Source organism: Diaporthe amygdali (assembly GCF_026229845.1).
Source record: "Diaporthe amygdali strain CAA958 chromosome Unknown NODE_1_length_4327563_cov_65_473760, whole genome shotgun sequence".
Taxonomy (NCBI): Eukaryota; Fungi; Ascomycota; class Sordariomycetes; order Diaporthales; family Diaporthaceae; genus Diaporthe; species Diaporthe amygdali.
Genome location: NW_026517021.1, coordinates 3,372,327 through 3,389,641, shown reverse-complemented (window position 1 = coordinate 3,389,641; position 17,315 = coordinate 3,372,327). Strand labels below are relative to the sequence as shown.

The following is a 17,315-nucleotide window of genomic DNA, read 5'->3' as shown; positions in this document are numbered from 1 at the left end:
CCCCTTTCCTGATCCCTGCTAGTCTGGCATTTGAGCCGTGAGGGAGGAGGCCTTAAAAGCGGGCTGCATCGTGTCGTGCCACGCCAGTTGGGCCAGGGACAGGGAGAGCCAAGAATAGCCGTCGGCTGTCCAAAATAGAACCTCCACTGATACGGAATACGGATGCTTAAAAACTCAGTCTAGTGTCATTGGGTGACAGATTCAGAAATCTACTCGCCACATCGCATGGGTAATCTGGTGTCAAAAATCAGGTGTCATGTTGCGTGGTGTTCATAGAGCTCTGGTTCAACTGTATTTATGCGAACACGTCCAAGTCAGGCTATTGGATACACTTTCAATCGACGTATGTTGATCAATCGCGTGCCACGAGTGTCTACTGGTTCTACAAGCACAGTTCGGTCTTCAATGTATCAGCAATGGAATGCACCCGCCCACCTAGACCTCGGATACTCGGCGTACTCACGAGAATTTACTGCAGATGTGGGTCACACTTGCATACGTGCTGGCTCGGCAGTAGATAAGCACCAGTGCAGATCTTGATTCCACTGACTTAATTTTCGAGTGCTGTTGTAGGAGTTCAATTACCGATTATGCGAATTCAACGAGATAACAAACAAATGATCGATGGTCCTGCGCTAGACGGATGACCTAGGCACATCTGCTTAGGGCGCCTGTGAGTTAATGAGCATTTCTAAATGAACGGTCACGATGAAGTGAATAGGGACAGTGATCACACTCGAGACAGCTGCCTAAGTAGTTTTCTGTCTGTGCCGTAGCATTACTTGCAGGGCCAATTTGAACCGGCGCGGGGCATGAAAACGGCCCATGAATATCAGAAGAGAGCAAGCGTTGTATGAGGAAGCTCACATATCCAGTAAATCATTATCCGCGGTGTCTATTATCTAGACAAGAAGAGGAGCGTATTTGATCTTCAGCCTGTTGACGTTGAAAAATACTTTTGTTGATGGTGTGTATCGATCCTGAGGGCAAAAAGCCACCCAACCTTACTTTTTCAAGCTGTTTGCTTTTCCGCGTGAATCTTTACCAATGAATCTGGCCATGAATGTATTAGCATCATCATCCAAAAGTTGACGTCGAATACCTGAAATCTCTCACTCTGCAGATATTTGCGTGCCCCTCCTCTTCCTCTGATGCAAACGAAAACCTGGAATACCAATTCCCAACCTCTCTTTACTTCCACATCACAACTCAGAATCCCTTCATTACCGTTTTCAGTGCCTACACCATCACTGAGGACAACTGAGAATCAAAATGATTGCTTTGCTCATTTCTCTCCTCTGGCTGCTTCCAGCAGCGATGGGCTTAACCCCCTATCAGTTGCCACGAGACGCCGCTGACTTTCACCAGCGCAACTTCGACACTATCAGCAAGATATACAACCTGAGCACCTATCCCAATAACCAGGCTTTTCTAAAGGACGGTGCAGCAGCTGTACCTAGTGGCCTCTTCTCAAAGGACGTTATCGGCAGAGTCACCCCGCTGGGTAACTTCAGTGGTAGTAAGACCACCTCAAACGCCTGCTTCCTCCGTTTACACTGACTGGGGGTCTAACAAATCTCAGTCGATGACACTGTCGAATACTTCTTCGCCCTGACCCCCGACCCATCTCCACCAAGTTACGCCACATGGACAAATGACACCATCACTCACTTCGTGTCCGAGTGTCCGGAGGTCGCGGCGACCGTGGTCTACGGCAGGACGATGGGTGTGAACGCCTCGGTTCCCTCTACCTACCAGAAGCAGGTTTCGACGATCAAGCAGATTGCTTTCTGGCGCTTCGACGACACCGGTGCCGTGCTGAAGTACGACGCTTGGCTGCCGACACTGCAGCAGTGGTGGAACACGACCCACGACGTCGCGCACTACCCGATTGACGAGGTGCTGGTCCGCCAGCAGCTTTGTCAAACCACCCAGGTCCAGGTGAGCAGCTTTTTACTTGAAACTTTCGTCCAGCAGAGTGACATGGAAAACTCTCATCGAAAAGCAACGCAAAGCTGACGTGGACCTTTATCACAGTGCACCGGAGCTGACAAGCAATGGGACTCTGTCGACCAGTGTGTCGCCACACTGAGCCAGAAGCCCATGGGTAACTTTGACAATCTGTGGGGCGATAATATTTGGTGCAGGGCTTTGCACGTCCGACTGACCCCGATCCGACCTGATGTAAGCCAACCCTGTATACTGTCAAGATCCAGGAAGAAAGGGAAAGGATCACAACATACTTTGATCCGAGCTTGATACTGACTAATTTTCTAGGTTCACTGCGCTCACGTCGGCCCCAATGGAGGAGGCAAGTGTGTAAACATCGCTTACAACGATGCCTACTTTGACGATGAGGCTTTGTTTGGCGAGCCACCGGGAGATACTTTTGTCTGTCACAAGGGCAGTGGATCCTAGAAGGTCTATGGTATCTTACATCGTCGACGGACAAAGAGTCTCTTATTCTGGTCACCACCCATAGACCGGAGACTCGAGGCTTTGAGTATCCACGACGTTAAATCATGAGACGTTCGGCACCTGAGATTATTTTTACAGAGCCAAGATATGATCGCTGCAGATGCGAGATTCCATACCTGTGACTTGATTTCGACCCTATTGTTCACGAAGTGTCTTTGTCCGATGACGAACAATTGGGATCATAGTAAACGGCTGCATGATCACTAAGTTGGTTTTATACTCAACCTCAAATTGCATGTAATCACCTGTGGTAGTGGGACTGAGAGGATGAATTTAAGCGTTGCTATTTTTCCTGCGCCGTGGTTGACAGTCCTATGTACTGGACGAATAAAGTCAAAGGTTAATCCTGGACATCTCAAACTTGTCGACTCTCGTCTACCGAAATTCCTTCTTGAGCAGGGGCACCATTGCTCCCAATTCTCGAAGCTTTTCCAAACACTAAGGTGTATGAAGCGAAATCATGCCAAAAAGGTGTGATTAGACTGTGTCTTCTGCTTGATGAAAATTCTGGAACTGCGTGTTCGGTCTGCGCGTATCTTTGAACTTCAAAGTTGACCAATTCTTGGTCACATTTTCTAGGCTGTCAAAGTATTGAAACCTACCTTTTCAACCCAGTCAGCAGTTCCACTGGGCGCGGGGCGACGTTTCTCGATCGCCAAGACGGTCTCGATGAAGCTGCGCTTGAGCACACTCTTCTTCCGCCTTGCCAACAGCTGAGCCGTCTTGAGAATGTTCTTGATCTGTCGCCCGTTGAGCTCCAGCCTCGCCAGATCCTTGATGTCCTGTTCCGTAATCTCGGGCCTCTGCTTGGCCGCGGAGATAAAGTTGCGCCAGATGTGCGCCCGTGACTCAGCCGTGAGGTCAGGGTACTCGAGCGAGACGTGGATGCGGGACTGGAATGCCAGGTCAATGTTGTCGACCCGGTTGGTCGTCATGAACAGGATGCCCTCGTAGTACTCGAGCGTCCGCAGGAAGATGGAGACGACCTTGTTGCGTTCGAGGTCGTGCGTCGATCGAGCCTCGAGGAACACGTCGCACTCGTCCAGCAGTAGGATCGCGTTCCATCTAGCGACCAGCTCGAGGATCTGCGACAAACCCTGCTCGACCTCCCACGGACTAGAGCCCAGGTCGCCCGAGCTGAGCGTGTGTAGCGGCACGCGGAGGTTCTCCGCGACCGCCTCGGCGGTCAGGGTCTTGCCCACACCTGGCGGGCCGGACAGCAGGCAAATTATACCTCGGCCCTTGCCGGAGATGACGTCGTCAAATGTGTCTCCCCCCTCCAGCTGCGACTCAGAGAACGCCATGATCAGCTCCTTTTGATCATCTGGCAACACGAGCTTGTCGAATGCATCTCTGTTCCACTTGATCTCCTCGACCTGCTCGACATAGAATTCTAGCCACTCTTTGCGCTTGAGAGAATATCCTCGGGTCCTGGACCGTGCCAGCATCTGGTAGTATGGAGTCAGTCTGAGTTGACCCTGCTCAGACAGGCCGTGCTTTCGTCGATGTTCGTGCAAACGTTCGAGATCCTTGGGCTTCCAGTCCATCAGCCGGCGGCGACGCCACATATTGCTTCGGTTGAAAGAATGAATGTCGACAACTATACGGCCGCTAATCTGGATAGGAACTTCGTTTCCTTGCTGGTCCCAGGATATTGCAGTCCCGTCGTATCTGTCAAGTAGCAACACGTCAGCAAGAGCTTTTATGGCTGCCTTCCAAAATGTGCAGTCACCTACCCTTTGTAATGGTGGCCAGCCAGCTTTTCGAAGATCCTACCCCTCTCCACCAGACTCGATGCGACTGCTTTCTCGTCCTCGTGGAAAGTCAGAGGGAATGCATTCAGCCCAGTGATCTTCTTGGCGCCGATAAACTCAGGGACATCTATCCGCTCTGTGACACGACCGAACTCCTTGCCACTATAATCCACGCAGTCGGCAAAGAGGCCGAGGAATTTGCCGCACTGGTTCTCCATGTACTCCGCTTCGCCCAGCTCGAAAGCAGAGAAGGGCCCTTTGTGGGCAGCGAGAATGACAGAGCCGGGCTGGAATATCATCCTGTGTCACTAGTCAGTAAAGTGTTTGCAGTCCATTAACGAGACCACTTACCAAAGGTGCTCGAAGGTTATTACACCGTTGAGAACGTAATCTTCATAAGCCTTGATGCTGTCACCGATTTCGTACTGGAGGATATCGTGGAGCACCGTAAGGTGCTCCTTGGTGGTCACTTCAAGGTCGGGTCGCTTCATGTACTCGAGAAGTTCGAACCAGCGGTGAATGAATGGCTTGAAGGGAGCCTCGAAAGTGAGGCGCTTCAGTTCGCACGCCACACCAGGGTAGTCCTTCAATATGACATCGCCCAGGGCTTTCTGCAGCCAGGGGCTCTGCACGACGATGGAGTGGGCCTCGAGCTTCTTGCGGCCATCCTGGCTCTTGACATTGCGCACGAGCACCGCATAAGTGTCCGTCACAGCATTCTCAGCCGGCTCCTCGACGTCTTCGGGGTATTTGTTCACCCAGGTCCAGACACCATCCTTGTCTTTGGACGACTTGTAGATGTTCTTGACCTCGCTGACTGACCCGACCGGGGCATTTGTGGTCTCCTCCTCGGGGGTGTCGGTCGCACTTTCCTCTGTGCTTTCCTCGTCTTCTGAGCTCTCCTCGGCCTCGTCGTTGACGCTGGTTGTCTTCATCAACGCGGAGAACTCTTCAATGCTGAGCATCCTTGGCGACGAGTCTTCTCTGTCATAGACAGCGACTTTCGGCTTGGTTTCCGTCATGGCTGCGAAAACAAGGCTGGATGACAGGGAGATGAGTTTTGCGTCGCGAAGTCGAGGTGCGCTCTTGTCAAGCTCGAGTCGTAGTGAAAGTGAAACAAGGAGCCACAGGCGCTGTTCCAGTTTCTTCAGAGGAAAATGTTTGAAATGCTTGCTCCCAAAGCCTGGTATTTATGTTTGAATGTGGTTCTTTGGTGTGAGGGATGCCTCTGCGCACTTGCCGCGTTTCTTGGTTGGCCTCAGTGATCCTTTGACTCCAGCTGGCAACATTTAAAGCAGGCACACAAGGCAACAGCTTCGCATCGATAGGTCTCCGGTATTTACATCAAGGAGAACTAAGACACTGATGCAGCATCAGCACTAGCTTCAATAAGGTTGGGTCCTCGCGAAACGTGGCGGCTCTCTGCAGGCTGCTGCCTACGAAGGCGGATCTGCCCCACAGCTCAACGGCGTAAGCCCAAGCCAAAGAGCTCAGGATTGGCTCAATTCGAAGTGTAGTAACACAACCCCATATGCTTGAAACGTTTTTGGTCAAGGTATCACAACTTCAATAGCAAGGCAGTATTGCAATACTTTGTTTGTTTGCAGTGGCCAAGCGTATGACGAAGCATGGGCAATGATAGCCACAAATTGCCACTGTACCAGAGCATGAAATATGCCTGGCTGCCTAGCACCCGTTCTACCCCGGGCTTCCAGTTTTGTGCTTGTGAAAATGAGAGAGCAAATGGCCTGCTGATCCGCACACAATATAAAACAAGATCCCAAAGATCTCGATGAGGAGGATTGTGCAAAGCAGGATGAAAAGCACCACCGCGCGCAAGTAGCTCCAAGCTGCAGCATCTAAGCCTTGGCTTGGCCTCATTAGAGATGACAGAACACATATAGATCCCCTTCGTCGCACCATGTAGAGGCACCGAGATATCCTTCCTTTTGTCACGAAACACCATTACGAGGTGCAGTCGAAAAAACCACACACATTCCTTGGAATAGAGCAGAAGTGGACAGCTTATCGCGGAGATGCCTACAGACTCTGCAACCCATTTGCGGGGCTCATTACTGGCCACGCACCCTCCTACATAGTGCAGTGCCTTGTTAGCAAAGGCTCTTGGGTATAATGATGCTGTTCTGTGGGCCAACACGATCTCATCGATCCTCAAAATGGCCCTCAATTCCTGTAGTTGCACGTGGCAGACAGGGTCATGCTCGCCAGTGGAGTTACTGATCTTTTTAGCTCGTCGGAAAAGATCATTCAATCCTGCATAGCATGAAAAGAACAAATATCTAGGCAACCGGTGCCATAGACCTATTGACGTGACAGACGGACATGACGCCCGCAGTGGATCAAGTAAGGAAGCGGAAGGGTATTCTGCATTCCGAAGGAAGCGAGACTTTTGCAACCGCCAGCACTTGGCTTGTCTAGATAATGTCAAGTTCATGAGTAGATCGAGGACCGTAAGGCCACAAATATCTGCAACTGAACACAGGCTCAACACACGCCGTGCGAACGGAGAGCAGTGGGTACGACGCCAGAATATGTGGGCTTGTTAGTTACAATCAGACTTGTGTGCTTGATTAATTCCGAGGCAATAGCCGGGGCTTTGCACCAGAAGTCGACGCTGTTGTGTGGTGACTTCATTCGACTCGACTCAATCGAGGGATATACCGTGCTGTTCATACGGCGACCCAAGGTAGGCAAGCTAAGATACCGAAGCCTGCTTGAATTAGATAGACATATTGTCCTCCTAAGTCATCAGATCACTTTATTCCTCTTGGTGTATCACGATGTGAGATGGCACCTTGGGTGGAACTTTTGAAGCCAACTAGAGCTTGGTGAGTGCTTTACACAGGCATCAAAAGAAGAGGCTGACGAGCAGAAGTTTCATCCAGCAGTAATCACATGACGAGTTCGAAAAGACTTAATATTGTTTTTGGAAGATAGCAGAGATTGGTGTGGCCTTGGCGTTGATGAGGGCATCGTGGGGCCGGCCACGTCGACGACAACGCGAGCGAGGAATGCAATGTTATTTGAGGTTGATTGGAGCGGCCCATAACTTTGGCTTCGGCGCGGTTGGCTCGGGAAGGCCCTGAGTCCGACGGGAGGACATTGGGGTCTGAAACGGCGAGATACATTTGGTCCAGTAGGGCCCTGGCCCCTGTGCGCGGGTAATGAGCTGTCATTAGAACAAGTGGGCCCGGGACAGGCCGTCCCTGCAGATTACCAACCGGATACGATCCCAATCACACCCTCGCAGCGCCCTGCGTTGAATGCTGGCCCTCCAGGTGCCGAAACGAGTCGATCAGGGGCGGGCGCATTGCTACCTCAGATGGTGATTGCACGACTCACCTCAGGGCGTCGGTTGCCTCTGGGCAATGGCAATATGATGAACTGAGCTCCCGTCCAAGCTTCTTTCCTCCGATCACCTGTTATTCCCTCTCATCCCCACGGGCAGACCTAAAGACAGACAGACAGACAGACAGATCAATTGACTGACCTTGAGCAAGAATCGTCCTGTGCCTGTGCCTGCTTGCTCGCTCTCACCACCTCGTCGGAGAGCATTGGCAGCGATGACATGGCAACCATGGGAGAGGTTCAAAGCCAGCCACCCCGCCACGGCGGATCGCATGGCTGAGAAATGGACTGCTACCCGGCCATATCTACCACCGGTGAACTTCATCACCATGCACTATGCCTACTTCATCTTGGTCGGGCTCGTCTTTTCCGGCATCTTCTATGGGCTGTCACGCCCGAACCATAGCGTCAGCTTCGTCGACAGCCTCTTCCTCGTCATGTCCTCCTTCACCACGTCTGGCCTGAACACGGTCGACATCAGCCAGCTCACCTCAGCCCAGCAGGCCCTGATCGCCTTGATGATGATGTTGGGCAGCCCTGTTTTCGTCTCCATATTCACAATTTGGCTCCGCGCCCGTGTCTTTGAGGAGCGGTTTGAGGACATCGTGGAGGCCGAACGGAGCAGGAGAATGAAAAAGACGGGTACAATAGTTGGCATGGCTGGCGCAATGATCGGTCTACCCGTCATGTCATCCTTCAAAGCCTCCAAAAAGAAGGCCAAAAAGGGTAGACATGCTCAACGCGCCGAGGCAGACGCCTTTCAGCTGTCTGGCTTCAAACGGCAATCTCGCGACAAGGACCAGGATCAGGAGGCTGCACTAGGATCAGGCATGTTGGATCCCATCCAGGAGGGCCACAAGCTTGACGTCGGGAGCAGCTCCGCCGAGCCTCTCTCGCCCAAGTCCAACACAACCACCACCAGGCGAAGGCCTTTCAGTCGAGACGACGCCCGCCTGTCCATGTCAGAGGGGTTCGATTTCAGGACCTTCATCCACGAGAACAAGAAGTCTGTCGGTAGGAACGGCCAGTTTTTCGACCTCACGGAGGAACAGCGCGAGTACTTGGGCGGCGTCGAGTATCGAGCCTTGAAGGTCCTCTTCACCATCGTCTGCGTCTACTTCGTCCTCTGGCAGCTGCTCGGGGCGATCACGCTCGGCGCGTGGCTCTACGTGCACAGCCAGAGCATCACTGCCGTCAACTCCCAGAACGCGTGGTGGTCTGGTATCTTCCTATGTATCTCGTCGTTCAACAATGCTGGAATGACACTGCTCGACGCAGGCGTGGCAGCCTTCGACAACGATGCTTTCGTCTTGACCATCGTCACGATTCTCTCACTCGCTGGAAATGCCGCATTCCCGGCGTTCCTCAGGGCCACCGTCTACTTCTGCAGCTTCGTGCTGAAGATGGCGGTCGATGAGGATGATTACACTGTCTGGAAGGAAGCATTCGACTTCATTCTCAAGTATCCACGTCGTCTGTACATGATGATGTTCCCTGCCAAGGCCAATTTCGTCTTTGTCACCATGTTTTCTACCATCGCGGTCATGGACTGGGTTCTACTCCTTGTTCTCAGTATCGGCAACGCCGCCATCGAGGCATACCCGGTCGCGAAGCGGGTCGGGCTGGCAGTCTTTCAGGCGTTGAGTAAGTCACCACCCGCCACTTGCATCGGCCCTGCGTGGGACAAGTATGTCTTGTAAAGCGACTTTTGCTAACTTTCTCACCCTTAGCAATCCCATCAGGAGGCTTCGCTGTGGTTCCAGTATCAAGCCTTTACTTTGACGTGCTCGTCTTGTGGGTGATTGTGATGTACATTTCTGCATACCCAGAGATCATCGTCATGCGAAACTCAAATGTACGTAGACATGTTCTATGCTCTCTCTTGATGTGAAGTCCTCTCTCGCGCCTGATCACCCCTCTGCGTATACCACTGGAGTATGGAGGTGGCTTCGACTGAGGGGCTTACTGCCACGGACTCTCTCCAACCTTGGCCACGCATTGACTTTAAACCATCAAGACTTCTCACTGACATCATTCAAGGTGTACGAAGAACGCTCCCTGGGTATTTATACCACCGAAGAGAACAAAACCGAGGACTCGGACTCGACTGTGAATGGCTCGACAGATGAGCTTCCGACGCTCGAGGGACCCCTCCTATCGCCGCCGCCGTTTGGCCCATCACACGGCCCACCGCAGACGGCGGTCTCCGTGTCAGGCGTGTCACAAGCACAATCTCGCGTATCCGCCAGGTCCGTCAAGAAGCTAGCCGCTGTTGGAAGGAAGGGGACCTCCTTTGTGGGCAAGCAGATCCAGAACAGGATGAACAACTTCCAGGGCGTGGGCGTGACGACCAAACCTCCCCTCAAGCGCTCCGCCGAGATGAACTTTGACGTTGGCAACCCCGTGGCGAACTCTTCAACTCCCGAGGGCCACGTGAGCCTAGTGTCGCAGCACCTGCGGGGCCAACTTTCTCACGACATCTGGGCCATTGCCTTCTCGCTGTTTTTAATCACACTGATCGAGACGTCCCACTCGATCGAGGATCCGCGCACCTACAGCGTTTTCAACTTCCTATTCGAGATCGTTTCGGGATATACCAACATTGGCCTTTCCGTCGGCCTCCCCGATCAATCGTTTAGCTTCTGCGGTGGCTGGTACACAGGGTCAAAGCTCGTAATGATTCTTATGATGATACGTGGCAGGCACAGGGGTCTGCCGGTTGCCCTGGATCACGCTGTCAAGCTGCCTGGCTGGGACAACGTGAAGAAGCAGAACGAGGATGCTGAGATTAGGCGGAGCATAGGGAGGAGTCGGGCGAGCTTGGAGATATAGATTTTAGAAATAGAGTTTCCCGTCGGCAGATGGAAGAATAGAACAGATTCGATTCCAATCATTAGACTATTGATTGCAGCTTTTCCTGTTCCACAACGTCTCCAGGTCAGACGGTAACTGCAGATCTCTGTTGCGGACAAGCAGGGACATCCTCAGCCGGAAGGCGATCCCACCTGGCAACGGACTCAACTTCAGGATTGACCCTGCCACCTAGGCACACCGACTAAACTTACGACGATTACTTCCCCCACATTTTCAGACAATTCAAGACGCGAGGAACGTTCGGGACTAGGTTTCTAGCTAACTGTCTATTAGGCTGGCCAGTATCTTCCCCTTTCAAACAGTGACACATAGAAATACATTGGGGCAAGACTCTTGTGGGATAAGCATATTTAGTCACTCATAGCTTTCTTGACAGGAAAATTATAGAGTTCTGTGGAAAATGCCTGCCTGCCAGGGCCACTCGTCTCACATTCTAGACATTCACGACTGAGACAGCCCATAGTTGGTCGCCAGTGTATTCTCATTAGTAGCTCGTTGTGCTCGTCGACTATCCGTCAGTCATCCCGCAGTCCAGCCCAGAGTATGTTCCCCTCCCTCCATCAGCATGACTTCTCAGCCTTCTTACTAGTTAGCCCAGCGGGAACTCGCAAGGCCCTTGTGCTTCTCCGGGTCGAAGAAGGGGTTCTCCATCTTGACTGCCTTCTCCTCTGAGAGTTCCCCGATGATGCGGCGGGGTGTCGCCTTGGTCTTGGCGACGGGCGCTGGGAGGTTGGTAGGAGTTCCGTGTGGATTCTTCTTCTGATTTGTCTTGTGTTTCGCCTCATCGACCTTGTTCTTCTTCTTGTTGACAGTCTGGTTGGTCGCTTCGGCGGGGCTGGCCGCCCATAGGGACTTGGTAAGGCCATTGACTGATGGGACGTGCGCCTCGTCCTTGACGACCTGCTGGTTGCCCTTCTTCAGAGTGTTCACGTTCTTGGTGGCGGTTTCGGTGGGGTTTGCAGCCCATCGTGAACTGGCAAGGCCGTTGGCAGTCGAGGCGGATGCCTGGTCGCTGGCAGTCTTCTGAATGCTCTTCTTCTGGTTGTTAGTCTTCTGATTGTTTAGCTTCCGTTCATTTGTCTTCTGGCCATTTACCTTCTGGTTTGTGGTCTGCTGGTCGACCACCTGATGGGCCATCTTCTGCTCCTCGATGCCACCGGGAGCCCAGCGAGAAGCAGCCAGGCCCGCGAAGAACCAGGTGTTCTTGACAGAGGAAGAAATATCACAGGGGGAAGGCATTGTGATTAATTGCGAGTGTGGAAAGTGTTTTGGTATAGTAGATGACGAATAGGGAGATATCGAGGTACGGAGAGTACAAAACTGAGTGTTCTTCAGTCCGTAGAGAGGAGTTGAGAGGTTGTTAGGTTGTGGGACGGAATCAAAATTCAAAGACAGATCGGTCGACGACTTTAAAATAATGGTTCTCAAAGACTTGAAGCAATTCACTTTCCAGACGCCTCGGGTGATTCACTATTCTTGCGATTAGTTAACGCTCCTACGAGGGGATCAATTCACTGAGATGGGCTTCTCGTTTGGCCTCAAGGACAAACGACTGTGCCCCACAATTTCTAGTAATTTATTGGCATGTGAGATCTATCCAAAAAATTCACATAGAGCTTCGGCAGGTGAGCCATCAGGGGAGAAGGCCGGGGGAGGAGGACGGGCAGGAGGGGGGCCCTGGTCTGAGCGCTACCCAGCTCACGCACCCTTTTCTTGACCACTTGGAAGGGAGCTGATTTGATTGGCTGAAAGCTAGCTGGCTGATCTGGGGGAGCTCCCAATGGGGCCCTGCAATATTTAAACCCTCGTAGCTGGCGTGGCAGCTTGCGTCTTTCTTCCTTTCCCTTCATCATCGAGGGCACGACCAGAACCACCGCTTTCGTGGAGGATCTGGTCACGACCGACCACCCCTTTGAAGTGCTCTGTTTGAGGCTCACTGCTTGCAAAGACGATCTCATCACTTCTTAACACCATACGCCTTGAGTCGAGCGTGCCCGATGGGGCGCGTTTGATTGGGACCATCAGAACACTGTCGCACCATTCACAAGGCTGCTGGGGAGCCTTGGTGTGACACGCCGATTTGGCGACGCATGCGAGTGGCCTTTCTTTTACCAAAGCCATCTTACCTCTGCGGCCATTTGCGGGGCATCCGGGGCGGAGGGTCCAATTCCCACACGTCACAGCAGCGACTGCTGTTCAACACAGCAGCACGCGGTGCCCATCGGGTCGGTAGCTGGGGCCTGGCGCTTGGCTCGGAGCTTGTTGATCATGGAACTCGCGATCGATCACAGCTCCCTGGACTTGCTACGCACTTACACTGGCCAGAGGGTGATTCCTCACAGCCTGCGTACCTGTCCTGAGCCTCGCAAAGCCGTGCGATGTTGGGTTTCTCCCCGTTTTCAAGGGTTCGTGGGGGAAGACACTGGGTTGCTGGCAAGAAACAGCTGTTCCTTCTGGATCATGGCGACCAAGATACTCGTGGCGGTCATTTTCTTAATTTTTTGAAACCATTCGTCTTTGTGGCGATCCTACTTTTTCATCACAGTCGCTAGCTTGCTGGTGATGTGAAGAAGAAGCAACTCCCACTCTACACCTTGATGAAACGCTGACAGTACTTCAAAAAAAAAAGTCGCTCATCTTGCTTGAATTACACAGCCAAGGATCCAGATCAAGGCCTGTTTGGTGTCTTGGGGCCTTCGAGATCACCACTGTTGAAGACTGCAATGTCGATTGTGTAATGAGTATCCCACTTCGAAGACACACAACAAGCTGCCTGCGGTCTTGAGTTCGTTCGAGGTCAAAGTCACACACAGTTGAAGACTGCGCATCAGTTTCTCTACAAATGTCGGTTGACGAGATAGTAAACAAAGCACTGAAAACCATTGTGGTCGCGCATCGCAGCGGTGTTCTACTTGGTAAACATCGGATCCCTCACCAGTCGCGAGGAGAGAGCACCGTCAAGGCAATCCAATGGAACAACCCCTGTGACTGAACACATTACGCTCTTCAGAACCTGGCCGATCGAAATCGCAAATGTGGCCTTCGCGCTGGTATTGGCTTGTCTACGCAGAACTCATCTCTCCCATTTTAACACATTGGTGGTTTGTGCAGACACCCCGAAAAGGTGTGAAATTACCTCATATTGCGCTTTGGAAACTTTCGTCAAATTCATAAATTACAAGAACACCAAATCACTGAAGAAACAATGTTTCCTGCCTGTGTACACGGGCGTGTCGGTGGGCGTAAACATAGCAAGGCATGGAGCGTGTCAAAACGCCTTGCTTGGGGCTTTTTTGGGCGGTGGTAAATGTACTTTCTCGACGTATCCCTAAAATTTTCATTGATCCTCACTCAATTCGACATATTGAAACTGAAATGCATCAAAAATATGCAAAACAGCTGGAAGGAAATAACTTGAGAGTGATGTTGACTGAAGCAAATTGACAGACGTCGGCCACAGCTGATATTCTTTTATCCCAGCTGGCGGCCGGCTGGGCCATGACCAACCGGCCCCCTCTTGGTCTTCAAGCACAGCAGGGGAGCAGGCCCTCTCAGATACCTAACATCGCCGTAACCCTGAGATTCTGTGTTTTAATTCCATAAAAGCAATGGATCGACTAAAATATTCTGTATCGCATACGGCAATGTAAGCTGAGTCTCGTCACGCGGCCGGGTCTCCGTCCAGGCACTTGAACCCCTTTGATCTCTTCCGTCATTTCCTAAAACATGACTGTCTTAGACCCTAGGCAAATCTACTTGGTCCAAGTGGATAGCAAGCACCAGGAAAATCGAACTACTCCTGTTGAACAGACTTGGCGCTCTCCTTCACCTCCGCCCACTCCGTAGAGTTCACCTCTGCCCACCTCCAGATATCCATCTGGCCCCTCGTCAAAGCCAGCAGATGCCTCTCCCAGTAGCCCGTCATGGGCTCCTCAGGAAGCACCCTCACAGGAGGTCTGACCTTGGTCCCAGTCCCAGTCTTCACCTCAGCGTCTTGTTGAAACACCCACTGCCACTGTCCGTCTCCCCTCTGAAACCTGTACAGCCAGTTCTCATCATAACCCATCCCCGTCCTCTCAAGCTCCTCCTCCCACCATACCCCTTGCGGCCCAGTCGCCCGCTCGACGGCGGCAGCACTTGCCTTCTCGGGCCTCCAGACCGGCCTGCCGTGGCCGCTATCATCTTGCAGCAGCGAAGGGCACGACCACACGCTACGGTCGTCCATCCCCAGACCCTCGCATACGAGCCGTACGCGCACGCAGCTGTGAATCCGCTCTTCGGTGTTCACAAGGGGCTCGTCCGTGTCAAGGTTGGTTTCTGGGTCGGCACGCATGAAGCAGCCTGGGTGGCGGACGATCGTCCCCGTCGCGAGCTGCAGCCAGCTGTCCGGGTAGCGGGTCTGCCCCAGGCCCCAGGGTCGAGGGGGCCCGATGGCCCATAAGGCTTGCGGGCTTCCGTCTTGGTGATGGTCCTTGCCTGTGCAATTGGCTGTGTCTCTCGTTTCGTTCTTGGCGGGGGGAGGGCAGACGGCTGGTGACGAGGCCCATGGCTTAGGAGGCGGGTGTCTGTGGTGCAGGAGTGACTTCCAGATGAAATCGGGCATCAAGACTGTTGGCGGAGGTACGTATGGGTAAGGATGGGCCGCGTTGTAGCGCAGGCCGTCGATGAAGGTGCGTGTGAGGCGGCGAGGGTTGAATTCGATGCCGAGAGTGCTTAGTTGATCGCAAATCCCTGTGCCCAAATGTCAGCCTGTACCGCACGAGTACCTACGCTCGCGGAATCTGAGGGGACCTACACGCGAGGGAAATATTTGCTATTTGCTGGTCGTACCAGCCACCTCCAACGTCACCGTGGTTCCCTGGAAACCATACCTGCTTCAGGTTTGTCACATTGTTGCACTCAAGACGTTCCCAGAGTGCAGGGCGAAAGGCAGCTCTGGGCTCATCCAGCGAGAGAGCCTGGAAGGCGTTCTCTACCTTCCTGGAGACGTGGGTGCTCGTGAACTTCCACTGCTTAGCCGAACCTCGGATGCCGAATACGGGAGCAGGTGGGATTCCTAGTGAGCCGACTGTGTCCCAAACTGCAATGGCTTTGATTCTGATCTCGGTCGAATTGTTCTGGTAAGTGTCACGGGTCCACGATTTCTGTGTAGGATTAGCACGTAGATGGGTAGCGAAGCATTGTATAATCACAGCTCACTGTTTTCAACCACTTCTTGTACTGCTCCTTGCGTTCATTCTCCCAGAGGATCTTGGCCTTGCCTTTCTCGCCATGGTATGGGACCAGGTCGTGAAACAGAAACTCGCTCGCAGATCGTTTCTCATCGCCTATGTGCTCGTAATCCTCGAAGATGGGATAGAAATTGTCCATGCCTTCTGTAGTCAGCAACCCGACCGACGCGATCAAGTCCGCTACTGAGCGGGCCGTGAAAGCCCCTCTCGAGAAACCGACTAGGATGATTGAGTCTCCGTCGACGTAGTTGGCACAGGCGAAATTATAACATTCACGGATGTCCTGTCCCTCGTCAGACCCGATCCGTCTGAGTATGCAGAAGCTGTTACTGGAGGACAAGGCTCACTTGGTCTAGTCCTTCTCCAAAAGCACCACCCGTAAGCATGTCCAGCTTGGAAGGGCCGGTTCCCACACCTGGAGAGTACATAATAATCTGACTAGTCCCATCTTCACAGACTCGCTTAAGGCTTCGGGACAGCTTTGTTCTGTTTGACAACCATATTAGCGACTCCGCTCGACTTTTTACATTAATTGACACCTGGGCTCGACGCTCTTCCGTGAAGCTTCTTGTTAAAGCTGCTCGTTGCTTCCACAGTATCGTCGGGCATGCCACGAACAGATGCCGCGATTCCGTGGATAAGTCTCGAGGAGTTCTACGGGAATTACATTTGATGGTGACAGGCAAAGAACGACAAACCGACTTACACATTAGATGGAGGCTCGTCCTTTGGGCCTAGAGAGTTCACCCATGTCCCATCGCAGCAAATGAAGATCCGCTTTGGCTTGTGTTGAGAACTCCGAACTCGTCTCGGTTCCATTTTGAGTGATTTTCTCGACAGACCTAAATGTTCCAGCCACTTTAGGTTGATAGATATATGATGATGTGAAATTGACCGAGCAGCGATAGATGCTCTGCACGGCAATTCCAGCGAGAACAACACGTTGGGGCTTGGACTATATGTCGGCACAGAAATGCCACACCCTCAATTATTGGACTTGCCTGTTTAGTGGCGACAATTAGCCGTACAGGTATAGGAGGGTTGCATTGGGGTCGCCCAGCCGGGCTGCGCAGTTCATGGTGCGTGAGACAAGATAGACCTGCAGAGAGACCACATTGGGCGATGGCAGTAGTGCCAATGGATAGTCAGGCTGGAGGATTGACATTGCCGACACACAGCATCGGGCGGTGGCTCTGAAGGCTGGTGGATAAGTCACCAAGATCGCTAGCTGGGCGGCGGCGCAGGGCGGCGAGACTGTACTCAGCCGTTGGCGCAAGCTGAGGATCGCCAGTACGACCTTGGCTGGATCTTGTGATTCTGAAAATTGGCGGAGGACTGGACAAGTTCATCCTACGAGTGAGCCACTCGAGTCCATTGACTCAAGCCACTGGAAGTGAAGCGGCAACTGGTAAGCACTGCGATCAAGATGGAAAGTTTATATATGTGTGGGGCTGGTGGATTTGGAACATAGGGTTCCAATTGAGACAGATAGCGATCGACTTAATCCAGGGGACATGTTCGAGATGCACGTCCGTAACCAAGGTCTAGCCCAGGCCAAACTCTTCCAGCAGGCTCTACTGCGGTATGTTGCCCAGGTACTCCCGCACGT

At 52.6% G+C, this 17,315-nt stretch overlaps 5 protein-coding genes across 5 annotated transcripts; 2 read left to right on the top strand and 3 right to left on the bottom strand.

Moving 5' to 3' along the window:
• Nucleotides 1–1,272: 1,272 nt before the first annotated feature.
• On the top strand, nucleotides 1,273–2,418 carry J7T55_006598 (uncharacterized protein; the record flags this gene model as incomplete). Its single annotated transcript, XM_053130433.1, has 4 exons — nucleotides 1,273–1,519; nucleotides 1,583–1,941; nucleotides 2,038–2,184; nucleotides 2,278–2,418. 4 exons carry the CDS (start codon nucleotides 1,273–1,275, stop codon nucleotides 2,416–2,418), a joined length of 894 nt encoding a protein of 297 aa, XP_053001362.1.
• A 537-nt stretch (nucleotides 2,419–2,955) lies between these two features.
• Nucleotides 2,956–5,254, bottom strand: J7T55_006597 (aa family; the record flags this gene model as incomplete). The annotated part of the gene is made up of 4 exons (XM_053130422.1): nucleotides 2,956–2,991; nucleotides 3,081–4,149; nucleotides 4,215–4,532; nucleotides 4,584–5,254. 4 exons carry the CDS (start codon nucleotides 5,252–5,254, stop codon nucleotides 2,956–2,958), a joined length of 2,094 nt encoding a protein of 697 aa, XP_053001361.1.
• A 2,562-nt stretch (nucleotides 5,255–7,816) lies between these two features.
• J7T55_006596 (potassium transporter 1) lies at nucleotides 7,817–10,433 on the top strand (the record flags this gene model as incomplete). The annotated part of the gene is made up of 3 exons (XM_053130411.1): nucleotides 7,817–9,245; nucleotides 9,332–9,456; nucleotides 9,642–10,433. 3 exons carry the CDS (start codon nucleotides 7,817–7,819, stop codon nucleotides 10,431–10,433), a joined length of 2,346 nt encoding a protein of 781 aa, XP_053001360.1.
• A 627-nt stretch (nucleotides 10,434–11,060) lies between these two features.
• Nucleotides 11,061–11,714, bottom strand: J7T55_006595 (uncharacterized protein; the record flags this gene model as incomplete). The annotated part of the gene is made up of 1 exon (XM_053130400.1): nucleotides 11,061–11,714. One exon carries the CDS (start codon nucleotides 11,712–11,714, stop codon nucleotides 11,061–11,063), a length of 654 nt encoding a protein of 217 aa, XP_053001359.1.
• Nucleotides 11,715–14,268: 2,554 nt separating this feature from the next.
• J7T55_006594 (uncharacterized protein) lies at nucleotides 14,269–16,525 on the bottom strand (the record flags this gene model as incomplete). The annotated part of the gene is made up of 5 exons (XM_053130389.1): nucleotides 14,269–15,206; nucleotides 15,271–15,619; nucleotides 15,675–15,989; nucleotides 16,054–16,192; nucleotides 16,413–16,525. 5 exons carry the CDS (start codon nucleotides 16,523–16,525, stop codon nucleotides 14,269–14,271), a joined length of 1,854 nt encoding a protein of 617 aa, XP_053001358.1.
• Nucleotides 16,526–17,315: the final 790 nt, after the last annotated feature.